The sequence below is a fragment of the Rhinoderma darwinii genome, chromosome 4 (assembly GCF_050947455.1).
Source record: "Rhinoderma darwinii isolate aRhiDar2 chromosome 4, aRhiDar2.hap1, whole genome shotgun sequence".
In the NCBI taxonomy this organism is placed as follows: domain Eukaryota; kingdom Metazoa; phylum Chordata; class Amphibia; order Anura; family Rhinodermatidae; genus Rhinoderma; species Rhinoderma darwinii.
In genome coordinates, this window is record NC_134690.1 from 375,688,268 (window position 1) to 375,708,503 (window position 20,236).

General features: G+C 40.9%; 1 protein-coding gene across 1 annotated transcript; it reads left to right on the plus strand.

Moving 5' to 3' along the window:
- The first annotated feature begins 9,682 nt into the window (after nt 1-9,682).
- LOC142761368 (germ cell nuclear acidic protein-like) lies at nt 9,683-19,465 on the plus strand. Its single transcript, XM_075864554.1, has 11 exons — nt 9,683-9,786; nt 10,613-10,694; nt 11,851-11,893; nt 12,135-12,208; nt 12,297-12,413; nt 13,556-13,601; nt 13,778-13,922; nt 16,492-16,621; nt 16,734-16,941; nt 17,446-17,702; nt 18,539-19,465. Coding segments are annotated over exons 1-11 (1,185 nt in total). The 5' UTR covers nt 9,683-9,705; the 3' UTR covers nt 18,541-19,465.
- Nucleotides 19,466-20,236: the final 771 nt, after the last annotated feature.

The following is a 20,236-nucleotide window of genomic DNA, read 5'->3' on the forward strand; positions in this document are numbered from 1 at the left end:
CTCCCTAAAAAAATAAATACAAAAAATCACTTTAGTCTTCTTTTTTATTCTCATCCTGGGACCAGTGGCTTCCTTCTCTTCAGCAATCAAGCCAACACCCTTTAGCACCTTTACATAATGCCTAATAACCAGGGTTGTACTGGTTCAGCAGAGTACCAGAGGATCCTCTTGTAGGTCAGGTTCTGACACTAGTCTGGCCCACTAGTGTCCAGCAGAAGATAAGCCAATCACCTGCCAATGGGGACTATTTCTTATGGAATCATCCACAAATAACCTATTAGACCGTGCTAATGATATATCCTATGTGTGCTATAATAACAACAAAGATTACAATACAATTAAAAATGGCCGTGCACATGATGGAGAGTAAACCCACAGAATAATTTATTCTGGTGTATTCAAGGCACCCCAGTCTGACACTACTGATACGTAAGCAAAATAAAAAGAAAATTCAGTCACTGACCACTCCACCAAATGTGACATTCCAGTTTTTGATATCTGCTCATAGAGACCAGAAGAAGAACATGTGGCGCTATATATATTTCCTGAATGTTCTTACAAACCATAGACTCTGGGTTGTATACAGAGAACGTCTATGTCCCTCGCCCCTGATTATACATCGCTGTATACATTCTCTGGGCTGTCTCTCGGCATGTATATAGTTACCCTGGCTTATGGATTCTACACTTTGATACAAGTCAGCCGGTTAACTTCTATTCATAAGGTAATTATGGCCGCTTTGTTTTCACCTCAGTATTGATTGTCATGCTTTGAGACGAGCTTCCTGACGTCACACGCTGTATCGTGTATTCCAGGAAGCCGCTGCATTCAGTCTCCACGTGGTGTCACACCGGAAGTAACGTCCATTGCTAGGACACGTCACTGAGGCAACGTGTTTAGCGTGCACTTCTAAGATGGCGCCTCCTGTTTTGCATCACAGGATGTGACGTTCTGAGTAGAGATGAGCGAACTTTTCAAAAGTTCGGTTCGGCTAGTTCGCCGAATTTCACAAAAAAGTTTGATTCGGACCGAACTAGTTCGGACCGAACCTGTCACTTCCGTGCGCCGAGCATGCTACTGTCCAGGGTGCTGATAGAGTTAATGGGCTGCACTAACTCTTTCAGCAACCTTGACAGTACATGCTCGGCGCACGGAAAATACAATTTAAATGTAATAAAAAAATAACAATTATACGTTCGTACTTACTTTCCTCCTGTCCGGCCTCCAGCGATGACGTTTCATCCCTTTCGCCGCTGCAGCCAATCACAGGCTGTAGTGGCGGTCACGCACGTCAGGATGACGCTTCATCCCACGTGACCGCCTCTGCAGCCAATCACAGGCTGCAGCGGCAATATGGATGAAACGTCATCGCTGGAGGCCGGACAGGAGGAAAGTAAGTATGAACGTATTATTATTATTTTTTTGCCATGTATGTATGTTGTCATGTATGTATGTATGTATGTATGTATGTATGTATGTATGTATGTATGTTTGCATGTATGTATGTATGTATGTTTGCATGTATGTATGTATGTTGTCATGTATGTATGTATATATTTGCATGTATGTTTGTATGTATGTTGGCATGTATGTATATATGTGCATGTGTGTATGTATATTTGCATGTATATATTTGCATGTATGTATGTTTGCATGTATGTATGTATGTTTGCATGAATGTATGTTTGTATGTATGTATGTATGTATGTTTGCATGTATGTATGTTGTCATGTATGTATGTTGTCATGTATGTATGTATGTTGTCATGTATGTATGTATATATGTGCATGTATGTTTGCATGTATGTTGGCATGTATGTATATATGTGCATGTTTGTATGTATATTTGCATGTATGTATGTATGTTGGCATGTATGTATATATGTGCATGTATATTTGCATGTATATATTTGCATGTATGTATGTTTGCATGAATGGATGTTTGTATGTATGTATGTTTGCATTTTATGTATGTATGTATGTATGCATGTATGTATGTATGTTGTCATCTATGTATGTTGTCATGTATGTATGTATATATGTGCATGTATGTTGGCATGTATGTATATATGTGCATGTTTGTATGTATATTTGCATGTATATATTTGAATGTATGTATGTATGTTGTCATGTATGTTTGCATGTTTTTATTTTTGCATGTATGTTTGCATGTATGTTTATATATATGTGCATGTATGTAATTATGTTTGCATGTATTTATGTTTGCTTGTATATATGTATGTATGTATGTATGTATGTATCTTTGCATGTTTGTATGTATGTATGTTTTCATGTGTGTGTATGCATGTATGCATGATAGTTTGCATGTATGTATGTATATATGTGTGTATGTTTGCATGTATATATGTGCATGCTTGTATATATGTATGTTTGTATATATGTATGTATGCATGTATGTATGTTTGCATGTATGTTTGTTTGTATATATGTCTGTATGGCCATGTATGATACTGTCTGCTGGCGCCCTGTATCAAAGTCAACTTCGCGGCAGGCTTCTATACATGGTATAACAGTCAGTATCACACATTAAACTGAATCTAAGCCTACGACATGTTTTATTTCATTATTTTTTTTTTTACAGGTTTGGTGTTTGGACTACGTCGGTTTCGAGGACTACTTCGATGACGGTTTTTTTTTCTACAATAAAATGGTTAATGAGGGTTGTGTTGGGGGTGCTTTATTTCAATAAAATATTTTATCTATATCTGTCTTTTTGTTTTCAAATTTTATTACTACCACTTTAGTAATGGCCGCTGTAAGGCGAGGCTTAGTGTTAGCCGGTGCAGAGGCTAACACTAACCACCATTATTACCCCGGTACCCACCACCACCAGGGGTGCCGGGAAGAGCCAGGTACAATCCAGTACCCGACCATCTGTTGTGATGGTCGGGCTCTGGGGCGGCCGCAGGCTGGTATTATGAGGCTGGGAAGGGCCAAAAACAGTGGACCTTCCCACCCTTGTAATGCTAGGCTGCTGCTGCTGTGTTGTATCTGGCTGGTTATAAAAGTGGGGGGGACCCCACGTCATTTTTTTTTATTATTTATTTATTTTATTTTTTTTTAAAAAAAGACATGGGGTTCCACCCAATTTATCATAACCAGCCACATACAACAGTGTTATTAGCCTGGGAATGGACAAAACCAGTGGCCCTTCCCACCCATGTAATGCCAGACTGCTGCGGCCTTGTATATGGCTGGTTATTAAAAATGTGGGGGACCCAACGTCTATTGTTAAATTTGTTAAATTAAAAAAAAAAAAAACGACGTGGGGTCCCCCCCATTTTTATAACCAGCCCGATACAACACATCAGCAGCAGCCTAGCATTACAAGGGTGGGAAGGTCCACTGTTTTTGGCCCTTCCCAGCCTCATAATACCAGCCTACGGCCGCCCCAATACCCGACCATCACAACAGATGGTCGGGTACTGGATCGTACCAAGCTCTTCCCGGCACCCCTGGTGGTGGTGGATACCGGGGTAATAATGGGTGGTTAGTGCTAGCCTCTGCACCGGCTAACACTAAGTACCGCCTTAATAATGGACACTGTCAATCAGCCAACTGCCATTATCTAGGCACTAATAAAGTTTAAAAAAAGACAATTCTTTTTTATTGAAATAAGAAATCCCCAACAAAACCCTCGTTAACCATTTTATTAAAATTTGAAAAAACGTAGATCTACGCAGTAGTCCAACGAATCGAAGATGTAGTCCAATCGGTACATCAAAATCTGCAACAACATAAAAAAACAGTTATCAATGTGAACAATAACAATACTTCTACTCACCTACACACATATATACACGCACACACACACAAACAACCATACACAAACACACACATATACACAAACACACATATACACACATATAAACAAACACACATATAAACACAAACACATACATAAACACACACCCATATACACAAACACACACATATACAAAAACACACACACACACAAACATCTACACACAAACATATATACAAATACACCCATATATACACACACATATACACAAACACACCCATATATACACAAACACACACATAAACACACACCCATATACACACATATACACAAACACACACATATACAAAAACACACACACACAAACATCTACACACAAACATATACACATACACCCATATATACACACACATATACACAAACATATACACAAACACATATACACAAACACACCCATATGTACACAAACACACACAAAAACACACACCCATATACACACATATACACAAACACACACATATACAAAAACACACACACACAAACATCTACACACAAACATATACACATACACCCATATATACACACACATATACACAAACACATATACACAAACACACCCATATATACACAAACACACATATACACAAATACACATATAAAAACAAAAACAGACAAAGACACATACCCAAACACACACACTGTTTCTTTTAAATGCTGCTGGGGAACCCGCTCGATCCACTATATAAGGCTGCGCTATAGTGCAGCATTTAAAAGAAACAGGATCCTGACCGGTCCATAGAGTTTAAGGCAGCACAGAGTATTTCAGGAGATGAGCGTGCAGATTCAGTGCTGCTGTGAACTCTGCTCTTACCATTACGTAGCTCTCAGTCTGTTACCTCTCCTCCACTCCTGTCCTCAAGAACACCTTCACATGATTGGCAAGTCACCACGTAATGGTAAGAGCAGAGTTCACAGCAGCACAGAGTATTTCAGGAGATGAGCGTGCGGATCTTGTGTGGGGTGGTGACTTGCCAATCATGTGAAGGTGTTATTGAGGACAGGAGTGGAGGAGAGGTAACAGACTGAGCTACGTAATGGTAAGAGCAGAGTTCACAACAGCACAGAATCTGCACGCTCCTCTCCTGAAATATTCTGTGCTGCTGTGAACTCTGCTCTTACCATTACGTAGCTCTCAGTCTGTTACCTCTCCTCCACTCCTGTCCTCAAGAACACCTTCACATGATTGGCAAGTCACCACTGCGCACAAGATCCGCACGCTCATCTCCTGAAATACTCTGTGCTGCTGTGAACTCTGCTCTTACCGTTACGTGGTGACTTGCCAATCATGAAGGTGTTATTGAGGACAGTAGTGGAGGAGAGGTAACAGACTGAGAGCTACGTAATGGTAAGAGCAGAGTTCACAGCAGCACTGAATTTGCACGCTCATCTCCTGAAATACTCTGTGCTGCCTTAAACTCTGTGGACAGGTCAGGATCCTATTTCTTTTAAATGCTGCACTGTAGCGCAGCCTTATATAGTGGATCGAGCGGGTTCCCTAGCAGCATTTAAAAGAAACAGGATCCTGACCTGTCCACAGAGTTTAAGGCAGCACAGAGCATTTCAGGAGATGAGCATGGCCGGCCACAGGCAGCCGGTCGTTTTTCCAAGCCGTGCTCCCATTATGCACACGACCGTAAAAACACCCGTTATTGCGGGTCGTAATTACGACCCGCAATAACGGGCTCATAGACTTCTGTTACCCACGGGTACCTTCCCGTTTTCTCACGGGAAGGTGCCCGTGCCGTTAAAAAAATAGAACATGTTCTATTTTTCTATTTTACGGGCCGTGCTGCTATAATTAGGGTATGTTCACACGACAGCGTCCGTAACGGCTGAAATTTCGGGGATGTTTCCGCCTGAAAACATCCCCGTAATTTCAGCCGTAACGGCATGTGCAGGCGCTTGAACGTCGCGTCCATTACGGACGTAATTGGCGCTGCTATTCATTGGAGTCAATGAATAACGGCTACAATTACGGCCAAAGAAGTGACAGGTCACTTCTTTGACGCGGGCATCTATTTACGCGCCGTCATTTGACAGCGGCACGTAAATATACGCCTCGTGTGAACAGACAAACGTCTGCCCATTGCTTTCAATGGGCAGATGTTTGTCAGCGCTATCGAGGCGCTATTTTCGGGCGTAATTCGGGGCAAAAACGTATTTTACAATTGCGTGCTGTCCGTATGTCATTCGTTTTCACATATTCGCAAGAAAAACGCAAGCAGGAAATTGTCACTATTCCTGTCCCAACCCAACGTGAACAGCCACAACAAGGTCAAAGGATCGCTCCGGCAGCAATTTCTATTGCTTTCATAGTATACAGAGCTCTGTTTGATTCCTCTGCCTGACGCATATGCTGGAAGAAGAACTGAGGAGTAGGAGGCATTGGGTTCACCCCATTGTCTCTCAAAAGCTCAGGAAAAGCCACTATCACACATGGCAGCACCTTGACAAGTTCCACAGCTTCTGTTGGATGTCTATCCCGACGTTCGATCACAATCTGGCGGAGCTGCGTCCTGGCCTCACATACCAGAACACCAACATGCGACGCTACATATCTCCTGAGAAACAGCTTATCGTAACCCTCTGGTAAGAATCCATACTTTCCATTTTTCCACATTGTCACCCTGATGGAGCTTACAGATCCATAATTGAACATTGTACCCTTTGCCACCATGTCACTCTGAAATGCAAAGTACAACTGAATTTTCAACTTTTTTTATTTTTATTTAAGATTCCTGGCGATCGGGAACTCATTTGCGTCACTGCATTTTAAGGTTCCTGCTGGGGACCGCCACCATTTCACGCATCATCCAAGTGACCTGCGAGGTGATCTGGCAACAATAATGGGTAATTAGCGTACAGCATCCGCTGTTTAAAAAGTTGATTTTATAGATTTTGCTGCATCTGAAAAAAACATACAAGGGAATGTTTGGAAATATTGTCAGGTCATGTATTACCGCATTGTGGCGGTTTAAGGTGTTAAAACTACCTGACTGGTTCCCATTAAATATACAATGAATTGAAAACAATTCCATCTGCCCCTCAATTTTGTTATTATAAATATATCCTATATAATTACAGCTCCAGAACCAAGCTCTGACATACATACAGTACCAAGCTCAATAAATATATACATCCTCAGAACCAAGCTTAGTACATAAATAAGTACGAGAACCAAGCTCATACGTATATACAGTACCAGAACCAAGCTCTGACATATATATTGTACCAGAACCAAGCTCAGTACATAAATACAACACCAGAATTAAGCTGAGTGTTACGTAGCGGGTTAGTGGACCCACTAGGCCGTACCGCCGTAGCGGGGAGGCAGCTGGCCAAACAACAGGAAACCCCAGCAATACAATGTCCCGCACAAGGGTACCTGGATAGTCCAGACAGTGGCCGCAGCTATGGCACTGATGGAGATGGGTGCAGCAGATAACACCAAACGTGGCAGATGACACAGGTGCTGTAGGTTGCACCAGACGTGGCGGATTCCTCCGGACATGGCAGATGACAGAGGACGTGGCGGACTCCTCCAGACGTGGCAGATGAAACAGGACGTGGCGGACTCCACACTATAGGCACAGCACGGGATACAGGAACAGGTAATAAGGCACGGGAAACACTAAGGGACCATTTGCAAGACAGACTGGGAAAACAATCAACGCTCAGGCAAGGATCAGAAGGCCTGGGGCCTTCTTATAGACCAGGAAATCACGGCAGTTGATGATGATGAGGATTTCCTTTGTGCGCGCGCTGGCCCTTTAAGGCCGGGCATGAGCATGCTCGCGCACCCTATGGGACACAGCAGACCAGAGTGGAAGTGAGCACTGGCATCTCCTAGGAAGGAGATGGGGAAGGAGATGGGGACCAGCGCTCACGGATCCATGGCTGCGGGCGTCAGGAGGTGAGTAAACCCGACGGCCCGAGGCCATGGACGCTACAGTATCCCCCCTCTTACGTCCCCTCTTCTTGGGGCTAGAGCGAGAGAGGAATTTCTTAATAAGCGCAGGGGCACTGAGGTTCTCTTCTGGCTCCCAGGACCTCTCCTCAGGACCAAACCCTCTCCAGTCCACTAAATAGAAAGTCCTTCCTCCTACCCTCTTGCAGTCCAGGATCTCCCTCACCTCGAATATATCAGAAGAACTGCTGGGAGCAACTGTGGAACTAGAAGTCTTGCTGTAGCGGTTCAGGACCACTGGCTTCAGGAGGGACACATGGAAGGAGTTAGGGATTCTGAGGGTAGGAGGCAGCCGCAGCTTATAGGAGACAGGGTTTATCTGTTGCAGAATCTCGAAAGGATCAAGGAACCTGGGAGCAAAATTGTATGAGGGTACCTTCAAGCAAATGTTCAGTGAGGACAGCCAGACTTTAGTCCCCGGAAGATACTGAGGCGGCTCTCTTCTCCTGATCTCCCGATTGCTTTATAATAATACACTGCAATGCTTCTTTATTGCATCCTTGGCCCCTAATAGGTATACTAAGATGGCCATAGCAATTGATCAGCTTCCTGCTACCTATAGGCTGAGAGATGGAACTTAGATGCAGGGGTCGCTATTGACCGAGGCATCTAAGGAGTAAAACGGCACTGATCAGACGTTGCAGCAGAATATCTTGTACTGAATTTTGTTGTTTCTGTACAAGTTATAAAAAAAACCTGCGCCATTTTTGCTCCCAACAAACTGGTGGCAAAAAAGTATGCTCCACTATCCCACTATATTAATCTATGTGGTATATATATATATATATATATATATATATATATATATACGTTACAAAAAATAGGCAGCACTCCTTTCATATAAAGGTGAAAGAAGAGGGTACTTTATTGTCCCATAAGTAGCAACGTTTCAGCTCCTTCCTCTGGAGCCTTTCTCAAGCTTAAGAAAGGCTCCAGAGGAAGGAGCTCTACTTATGGGACAATAAAGTACCCTCTTCTTTCCCCATTATATGAACGGAGTGCTGCCTATTTTTTGTACCGTACAGTATTGCGATTTTGGTCTGCACCCCTTGGCTTTCACCCAAACAATACCAGTGCTGCTGGATCCTATTTGGCTATATATATATATATATATATATATATATATATATATATATACCATAGAACAGAATAACGGCACCAGGACTTCCAGCTGACAGCTTGAGTAAGGTTCTGTGACGAACCGAAACGTCGCTGCTCACTTGAGGTGAATAAATCCACCCTTTTTTCATCTATCTGGAAGTCCTGGTGCCGTTATTCTGTTCTATGATTTTTTTGCATTTCAATTGGAGAACTGATTTATCCTCTGATAGCGTGCACATGGCCTAATATATAGCTGTATGGAGTGCTGTGATCATCTACAAGTGGACTGTGGATGGATGGATGGATAGATGGATAGATGGATGGATAGATGGATAGATGGATAGATAGATAGATAGATAGATAGATAGATAGATAGATAGATAGATAGATAGATAGATAGATAGATAGATAGATAGATAGATAGATAGATAGATAGATAGATAGATAGATAGATATGAGATAGATATGAGATAGATAGAGAGATAGATAGATATGAGATAGATAGATAGATATGAGATAGATAGATATGAGATAGACAGATAGATAGATAGATAGATAGAGATTTATAACTATATATATATATATGTATATATATATATATTCATATAATAACATATATGTAATAGTATCAGAATATCAATGTCACATGACACATCTGGGGATGTTCCTATAATGAAGTCACAATATCAATGTCATGTTGATGATGTCACAATATAACAGACAGTTCTAAATGCCACGTTATAGATAATCCCACTGAGGGTGATTGAAGGCGTTTTATAGAGTGAGGATTGTGATTTGCTGTCATTGTGAAAATGGCTAAAAAAAAGCGTTTTGAACGCATCATTGTTCTGTCCGATTCAGAGGACGCTAGTAGTGACGAGGATTTACATCAGGTGAGCCGCCACTTCCCTAAAATGCCACTATTTTGTGCTGGGCCAAGTGCCCCATGTCTTTCTGCTGCTAGCTTGTATATGAAATGCACTTGCCAACCATCTATGAATACATGGACAGTCCATAAAAATAGTAGACCTTGGATACCAGGTTCTTATCAATACATTGTAGGAGATAAGTGGTACTATTCTATTGTCGGGGGAGCTATAACTAGTTGGGAACTACAGTGAGTGCTATGTCTGGATCCCCTACAGATAAGCTATGTACAGGGGGTTCTTCTGCTGGGACTTTCAGCGATCAGCTATAATTTATGGAGGAACCCAGCAGCAAGTGTTTAGTTCCCCTTCAGCGCCACCATAGCTTGCCTTACAACTTCCCAAAATATATTTAAGCCCTGCATGCTAGGCCACCAATACATATTATTTTATAGGGCAGGGGTGTATCTATAAGTGGCGTGAAGTTACTGTCATAGTCACAGAAGAACCCCTGCCACATAAGAAGACACCTGTAGTATAAATGGCACATGATAGGTGGGGGGTCCAGTTACAGATTTTGCATTGAGACTGAGGTACTTCAAGTTACACCTCTGTTACAAGGTTACCAAAAACATAAAAAATGATCATTCCTAACCTGATGTAATGCCGTGCCCTCAGCCATAACTTACTCATATACTTCTAGTACAGAGAGAGGGAAGATGAAAAGTGACATCCTGTATTAGTGGCTATTAGTTACTATTAGTTACTCATTTCTAGTGATCGTTCTGTATATTATGTACGCTGCTCTGCTGTTTGTCGTGCATACATTGGATTGCTCCTTTTCTTTTTTTAGCCTCGTCCCAGAAAGAAACCAAGACTTCCAAATCAAGAACAGGAAGGTGGTTTCAATACCGGGCTAACACCCCGCCAACCAGGTACTGCGCTCCTATTCACTACAGTCTCTGTACACTGATATGTCCCTCTACAAGAATCAAAATATCCAGTTATAAATCCCACTATTCAGTCTTCACGATCACTATTCTGCAGTCTGGGCCCCTGGACCGGGATCTAGTCATATTTCTTGTTAAACTCAAAAGCGGGACTTCACATTTATTACTGAATATCTTTCTGGGAAAGCTGAATAACAGGCATTACTCACAGAGTAAATCAGCAAACTTTCCCAGCCTGGTTATACAGGGATATACCCACCACCCCAGATCTCTGTAAAACTTGGTAGTATTGTGATTACTGCAGCTCATGAATATTGAGGATTACTTACGGTGCGCTATGTAGTCCTCGATATTCATGAGCTGAGGCCTAGCCCCGCCTACCCACTGCTGATTGGCAGGTAGTTCTCCCTATGCACAGTATGGGAGAAAGCTGTCAATCAGCAGCTGGTGGGCGGGGCTAGTAGCTGCCGCTCATGAATACAGCCTGCAGGAGAAAAAGTGATTTTTTTATAAAAACTACTGATCATTAACAAGTAAGTAATACAGAGTTGGAATCAGGGTCTCTGGCACTACTTTATACTGTCCTTAGATAGAGCAGCATATAGCTGGTGACAGATTCTCTTTGAAGTGTGGCCTACTTGTTGGGCGAAGTCTAAAACACATTAAAAGGGACATATTGGAAAATCTCCTTTTCATTATATGATACTTCACTTTTTACAATGGATGAGATTTAGAATAAGATGTCTCAGTGATCATCTAGAGACCAAGACCAGGATTTCTTGGTAGACTGGGATGTGTGTTAAAGGGGTTTGTCTGGAATTAAAAATAAGAAGGCCAAGGGATAGCACCAAATAATAAAAGAAGCATTACTTACCTTTTGAATCCCCCGCTGGTCCCCGCTGGTCCCCGCTGGTCCCCGCTAGTCTTTGATTGCTGAGCTACATGTCATCACGACGACACAAGTAACCACGGCAGCCACCGCTGAGGCCAGTGGCTTTTTTTTATTATTTTCCGCCATTTTCCCTCTTGGCCTGTTTTACTTGATCCCGGACAACGCCATTAAGCCCTGTTTATTTTCTTTTAATAAGTGCTATTATTCATGGTGAAAAGCTAATATATAAATGTTACCTTTCTTTATCAGATATAAATACACCGCTACCATCATCAAGCAATGACATCTACAGGTAGGATAATAACACATCTTCTCCAATGCTGAACTCAGGTCCCATTAGGAGACATTTCTATTGAGGACCACCAGCATCCATTATCCAGGCTTCATATAAGATCCTGGTGGTTTGTGGGCTCTGTATTACTTTATATTCCCTGATCTACTGCTATTGACAATTTTATCCAGTTAATACGAGTTTTGAGGTCCTAATATTAGAATTTTCCCCACTCATTATATGTCTATATTTATTTCTACAGATCCAACAATGTCATTGTGATTTCTGATGATGATGATGATGATTTTAGAAGCGAGGAAACACCAATTCGCAAAAGTAATGTGTCATTTGCTGTGTTTTATAGATACAATCTAGATTTATGTTATTGGACATAGTACATTGTTCATTTCTCTGTTATTCTCAGGACTCAGGACTTCTGATACAGAAGCTACTGATGCCTCTAAGCAGTGGGAATCTCCAGTGGTCAGTGACAGCGATGACGATGACTGCGTAATAATAACACCAACAACTGCTGTCACGGGTCAGTGCCAATAACTTTTCTATGGACGACATCAATTTAAGTACAACATCAATGACATCAAAGTGTAACCAGACTTGTAAAATATATTTTGATGTGTAGTGAAAGCCAAAGGTCTATCTGCTGGGAATCCTATTCTCTTATTAGTTTCTTATACTAAATGCAGCCATGTTTATTCATATTCTTGCTTAAAACTTAAAATGGAGTCAGTCACTGAGACACATCCCCTACAATCATGGCCTCTTCAAGGTGCCAGAATAGAGAAGAGCTAAAATGACCCAAAAAAGTGATGATCATGGGCCAAAATGCAAAAGTAGAATGCCACAAAGCCTACCGGATGGTGATACACCTACACATAGTCTTGCTAGCACTTCTGACGCTAGTATGCGCCATTTACATTAAACACATGCTACATTTCACACCAAGATCAGCATATCAGGGGGTAGGGTGCAAGTGCCCCTGCAAGCTTGTCTATATTACAGCTTTACAGAGGTCCTTCCCAGTGGCAGATAACCTTTTATTGATCAAGAGCCCCTGTAAGTAGCTACTACCCTACCTTGTAGACATTATTATTTATGTACGTTTTTTTCATACATAAATTAATCTTAATTAAAATGCCTCTTTAGCCCTTTAACACAGAATGATGTAAATATATGTCACCTGCAGGGTGTAGTTGCCGCAGAACGACATACATGTACGCCATTGTGTGCACGCATAGTATCTGTGTCCATGCGATCTCCGTGGGTACCTGACTGTGACTGAGATAACTTTGATCCCGTCATATAGTTGGTTAGGCAGAGGGAGGCTGGACATGACAACTAAACTTAGATTGCTGGATCCTGCATCAGAGACACACAGGACCAGCTTTCAGCCGAGCCGTCAGTTCAGATGACAAGATGGCCGCGGCTTTGACAAAAAGATACAGCTTCTTTGTATACAGAATACATATAAGTTGTATCTTAAATAGTAAAAAAAATGTTTGATTAAAGTAAATTTTTAAATCACCTAAAACAGATTTATTTAATAAATAAATAAATTGGGGTTCAAAGGTATACATAGCCTTTAAGGGGTTAATATAAACTTTCCAATGCCGATTCTATCATACATTTTGGAAAAGATTTTCACTGCTGCATATTTCTATACAGATAAAGACCCTGTTGAATATCTTGAGGACCCCACTTCAGAGGAAAGGTGAGTTATATGAAGATTCATGTTTCCGTAGGGGAGGTGTACTTTGTTGCCAAGCCTCCCCCTGTCAGAATCTATGGCTGCTATATGTCATACCCCTATGGCAGATACAACAGTTACTCATATTGTCCCTCTATTAGGTGATCAAAGTTTGATATATGATCTTTTATTTCTTTCAGGAGACCTAAATGTAACATCCATAACTGTTTTATCGAGGACATAACATCATCCACATCCCCTTACATGACTCATTTCCAGGCGACCAAACAGGAGCTGGTAACACGACTGTACAAGCTATACAACCAGACCGTGTTTAACAACCAGGTATCGTATTGTCAATCTCTGGGTTACACATGCAGACGTACGTTTTCTCATTGTGAACTCTCTTCATGATATTTCTTAGAAGTAGAGAAGAGTTATCCCCAGCAACAAGTGATGGGCTCCAAATCAGCTTTAAATGGGGTTGTCTTCTGTTGGGAGCCATTGTTGTGTCAGAATCTAGGCCGACCGGAGGATCTACTGATACTCTGATGGACAAATCCGACCTTTTCTTTAGCATATGGAAGAAATCTGGAGTTCCCAATACAAATAGAGGGGATAGAAGCTCCATCATGGCTGTAACCAATGTATTTTGTTTTGCATATTCCACATTAACTATAGCCAACTTAACCCCTTAATGACCAGCCTATTTTGGACCTTAATGACCAAGCTATTTTTTAAGTTTTTCCATCGTCGCATTCCAAGAGCTATAACGTTTTTATTTTTGCGTCGACATAGCTGTATAAGGTCTTGCTTTTTGCAGGACAAGTTGTATTTTTTAATAGCACCATTTTTAGGTACATATTATTTATTGATTAAATTTTATTAACTTTTTTTTGGGGGGGAATAGAAAAAAATCTGAAATTTCGCCACTCTTTTTTGCGTCCTAAATCTACGCCGTTTACCGTGTGGTATAAATAACACAATAACTTTATTCAGCGGGTTGCAACTATACCAAATTTTTATCGTTTTTGTATGTTTTACTACTTTTACACAGTGCTTTTTTTTCAAAATTATTTGTTTTTGTGTCTCCATATTTGAAGAGCCGTAACGTTTAAATTTTTTCGCCGATGCGGTTGTATGAGGGCTTTTTTTTGCGGGACGACTTGTAGTTTTTATTGGAACCATTTTGGAGTAGATGCGACTTTTTGATCACTTTTTATTACATTTTTTTAAAGTCAGTATTCACAGAAAACAGCAATTTTTCCATAGTTTTTTATTATTTTTTTTACGGCGTTCACCGTGCGGGTTAAATAATGTAATAGATTTATAGTCGGGGTCGTTACGGACGCGGCGATACCAAATATGTGTAACTTTTTAACTTTATTTTGTTTTTTTAATAGTAAAGCAGTTTGTAAGGGGAAAAGCTGAGTTTTTCATTTTTTTTCAAATTTTTTTTAAATTAACTTTATTAAACTTTTTTTTCACTTTTTTACTAGTCCCACTAGGGGACTATAATATGCAAAAATCTGCTATCGCATTTATAATACACTGCAATACTTTTGTATTGCAGTGTATTACTGCCTGTCCGTTTAACACGGACAGGCATCTGCTAGGTCATGCCTGCGGCATGATCTAGCAGGCATTCACTCCAGGCAGCCTGGGGGCCTTTATTAGACCCCCGGCTGCCATTAGAGACACAGACACTCGGCGATCGTATCGCTGGGTGTCGGTGGGGGAGAGAGGGAGCTCCCTCCCTCTCTCCAAAACCACTCAGATGCGGTGCTCGCTATTGAGCACCGCATCTGAGGGGTTAAACGTGTGAGATCGATACTAATATCGATCTCACACGGCAGAGCAGGGACGCTCCCAGCCCTCAGCTGCCTCTAGCAGCTGAGAGCAGGGAGATCTGACAGTTCCCTGCTCTGTTTACTTATTCCGATGCCGCGACGTAAAAAGTCTATGGCATCGGAATAAGGCCCGTTAGTGACCGACGTAGAAACACGATGGGTCGGTCACTAACGGGTTAAAGGTGTATTCCACTTACATTTATCTTATGACGTATTATTGTCAACAAAAGCTATGAGTCGATTCTCCAATGATTTCCAAGAGAAAGTGCTATAGGACACACTACTGTAAATCTCTGACCATTTCCACAAATCTCCGAAGTCTCTATTAGTTTGGCCAGAGATGTAGCTACTTCTGTTTAAAAATCCCTGTAATCTGTAATCTGTGCAAGAGGCCTACCATGCATGGACGAAGATTTATGAGATTTAACTATATTGTCTTGATTTTGGAAGAAAAATGTCTTTCAAGTGTTTTTTAGATATCATTATAGGTAAAATCTGCTCATCACACAGTCACCACGTATTAGCTTTGGTTTCAGAAGGTTGTAAAAAACTCAGATGGGAAGTATGTCACAACCGAAACATTTAGGGTATGTTCACACGGCCTATTTACGGACGTAAATCGGGCGTTTTTGCCCCGAATTACGCCCGAAAATAGCGCCTCAATAGCGCTGACAAACATCTGCCCATTGAAAGCAATGGGCAGACGTTTGTCTGTTCACACGAGGCATATATTTACGCGCCGCTGTCAAATGACGGCGCGTAAATAGACGCCCGCGTCAAAGAAGTGACCTGTCACTTCTTTGGCCGTAATTGGAGCCGTTATTCATTGACTCCAATGAATAGCAGCGCCAATTACGGCCGTAATGGACGCAGCGTTCAAGCGCCTGCACATACCGTTACGGCTGAAATTACGGGGATGTTTTCAGGCGGAAACATCCCCGTAATTTCAGCCGTAACGGACGCCCTCGTGTGAACATACCCTTAGGCAGCTCGGAGATGTGACTGCATTTAGCTCTGTGCTTGATAGATCTTAATGTTTTTTGTTTTTCCAACTGCTCCTTTAGCTTCCTGATAAATTACAAATAACCTGGAGTAAAAGACTGACTGCGACATCTGCTCGGTGTTGTAATGTACGGGGGGATGTAAATCAATATTCCAAGATTGAGATCTCTGAAAAAGTCTGTGACTCTGCAGGTAAGTTTCATAATATGTAAAAAAAAAAAAATGACGACTGCTTTCGAATGTCAATATTTGATAGAAAATCTTTTAATACCTATTGAAATTATATTATTTTTTTTATCTTTAGATCGCGTTAGAGATGCATTAGTACACGAAATGTGTCATGCTGCCTGCTGGCTCATCAATGGAGTGCAAAAAGATGGACATGGCAAATTGTGGAAGTCCTATGCTCAAAGTGTCACCCGTGTCCACCCTGAGCTACCACCGGTGAACATATACCACACCTATGACATCAATTATAAATACAACTACGTGTGCGAATGGTGTCTTAACCGGTAAGATGATATTTCATTTTCATGTACCTATAAAGACTCACAAATTATAGAATGACTTCAGACTGATACTTTTGGTTTTATGTATCTTTGGCCATTTACTACAGATGCAGCAGAGCTGTCATTATACTTCTTTTCTACACTATAGTAGACTTAGGTGATTTATCAATGAATGCCAATTTTTGGGAGTAATTGCATTAAGAAATGGAATTGACATAAATGCCATATTTATGAAGCAATGACATAGGTTTTGGCATCCATGACAGTAGGGTCTGGTGTTTTTGCCCTCCATATTTAGATATTTATTTTTATGTTAGAATATACAGAGGAAAGTAAATCTATAGGCATATACTGTCTTCACTCAAACACATTGAGGCATCTTCCATTCGGTTATCAAGCAATCTTTTATGAAATGGCCATATAATATAAGTATAAATCCATGTCCATCTTATAATGTCTGGTATTCCTGACCAATTCCTGTCTGCTAACCACTTTTTGTCTCTATAGGGTGGGACGTTTCACAAGTCTTAAAGACGAGAGAGCACATTGCCGTTTCTGTGGGGGCAGACTGCTCTTAATGAACACCACCGAAAATGAGGACATGCCATCTACCAGTCATCACACTCCATACTCACAGACATTCAGAGAGAACTGCAGTGCAGCCAAAAGAACAGCATCTGGAATAAACCATCAAAAACCAATGCAGAGACTCAATAGTGGATGTTCTATCAAACGGAAGCGATCTGCTCCTTCCGTTATCAAATGTAAGTATCTATGTTCTTCATGATTAAAGTTGTTTAGCAAGATTATACACCAAGGGGCTTTGCAGGAAAGGCTTCTGACGACATATAGTTACTGACAGATGTGTCCTCCCTTACTTTCCCTCTAAATCCGACATAACCCAAGATGTTAAACAAACATGTAAAAAAAACAAAGGTATATATATATATACCTCTGACAGCTGCCTCAGAACGATACCATCCATCAACCATTTGAGCCCATAGACTCCCATGTTAAAAAAACATATATGACACCATCCAGTAACAAAACATATATGTTAAACGTATACTTTTTTAACATAGTAAGCTATGAGCTGTGGATGGCTGACAGATGGTAGCTATCAGAGTCATCTGTTAGCCATCTGTTGTCCGTAGACTCCCATGTAAAAAAAAACATTTTTTTACTGATGGCGCGAGATTGTATTGAATTGGTATCATAACAAATTGTATAACACAATGCAATTAAAGAAAAAGTAAGGGAGGCCACATCTATAGGTAACCAGACAATCTGCTCTCCAGGCTGCATCCGTGTTAAATTTCTGGTAGAGGACATGATGTCTCTCATGGTCATTGGAGGAACTTTTTAAGCTTAAAGTCAGTATTAAAAAAATAATAAGAAAGGAGCACAGTATTAAAAAAATAATAAGAAAGGAGCAAAGGAAAAACTATAATTTGCACCATTTATTTTGTTTTGACTTTTTCCAACTGGGATATAATCTATCAAAATTATCATATGCAATGTTTTCAATTATTAAATATACAGTAAAAAATATAAGTGTTATTTATTACACTAAAGTAATTCTAATTATTAATATTCGCAGAATACCATCAATAATGCGCCTCTTCTTCTGGTACTAAAAACTCTGCACCAGGCCTGCATCCTATACCAAGGCTTTTCATTTGTGGCTCCATAAAACACCATAGACAGCATGGCTTTATCACCAGTTATGCTGGCAACAACTGTGGACAAATATCTTCATGGACAGTTGTTATGTGAGTCCACATCACGCCTGGAAAATAAAACATGGATGACAACTATAGGCCAATAGCAGTAGAGGAAGAAGAGCATGCAAAGGAGCCAAAAAAAAAAAAGTTCTATCAATATACGTACGACTCATACCATCAAGGATTTACCTCTTCTTCTGGAACTAGAGATCCTGCACCAGGCCTGCATCCTACACCAAGGCTTTTCATTTGTGGCTCCATCAAACACCATAGACAGCATGGCTTTATCACCAGTTATGCTGGAAACAACTGTGGGCAAATATCTTCATGGACAGTTGTTATGTGAGTCCACATCACGCCTGGAAAATAAAACGTGGATGGCAACTATAGGCCAATAGCAGTAGAGGAAGAAGAGCATGCCCAGGAGGCAAAAAAAAAGTTCTATCAATATATGACTCATACCATCAAGGATGTACCTCTTCTTCTGGAACTAGAGATCCTGCACCAGGCCTGCATCCTACACCAAGGCTTGTCATTTGTGGCTCCATCAAACACCATAGACAGCATGGCTTTATCACCAGTTATGCTGGAAACAACTGTGAACAAATATCTTCATGGACGATTGTTATGTGAGTCCACATCACACCTGGAAAACCAAACATGGATGCCAACTATAGGCCAAAAGCAGTAGAAGAAGAAGAGTATTCTCAGGAAATAAGGAGCACTTCAAGCAGGGAACTAACTTTATTGTTCCCTGTCCCCATAATCTTTCCTAACCCCCACCCAAAAAAAAACTCCCTAAAAAAATAAATACAAAAAATCACTTTAGTCTTCTTTTTTATTCTCATCCTGGGACCAGTGGCTTCCTTCTCTTCAGCAATCAAGCCAACACCCTTTAGCACCTTTACATAATGCCTAATAACCAGGGTTGTACCGGTTCAGCAGAGTACCAGAGGATCCTCTTGTAGGTCAGGTTCTGGCACTAGTCAACCCCACTAGTATCCAGCAGAAGATAAGCCAATCACCTGCCAATGGGGACTATTTCTTATGGAATCATCCACAAATAACCTATTAGACCGTGCTAATGATATATCCTATGTGTGCTATAATAACAACAAAGATTACAATACAATTAAAAATGGCCGTGCACATGATGGAGAGTAAACCCACAGAATAATTTATTCTGGTGTATTCAAGGCACCCCAGTCTGACACTACTGATACGTAAGCAAAATAAAAAGAAAATTCAGTCACTGACCACTCCACCAAATGTGACATTCCAGTTTTTGATATCTGCTCATAGAGACCAGAAGAAGAACATGTGGCGCTATATATATTTCCTGGACGTTCTTACAAACCATAGACTCTGGGTTGTATACAGAGAACGTCTATGTCCCTCGCCCCTGATTATACATCGCTGTATACAGTCTCTGGGCTGTCTCTCGGCATGTATATAGTTACCCTGGCTTATGGATTCTACACTTTGATACAAGTCAGCCGGTTAACTTCTATTCATAAGGTAATTATGGCCGCTTTGTTTTCACCTCAGTATTGATTGTCATGCTTTGAGACGAG

What these genes read in the sequence shown, in the direction of transcription:
- LOC142761368 (XM_075864554.1), top strand. Translation starts at nt 9,706, where the DNA reads ATGGCTAAAAAAAAGCGTTTTGAACGCATCATTGTTCTGTCCGATTCA. An exon ending in GTGACGAGGATTTACATCAG is followed by an intron (nt 9,787 to 10,612) that starts GTGAGCCGCCAC and finishes TTCTTTTTTTAG; the next exon opens with CCTCGTCCCAGAAAGAAACC. An exon ending in AAAAGTCTGTGACTCTGCAG is followed by an intron (nt 16,622 to 16,733) that starts GTAAGTTTCATA and finishes TTTTATCTTTAG; the next exon opens with ATCGCGTTAGAGATGCATTA.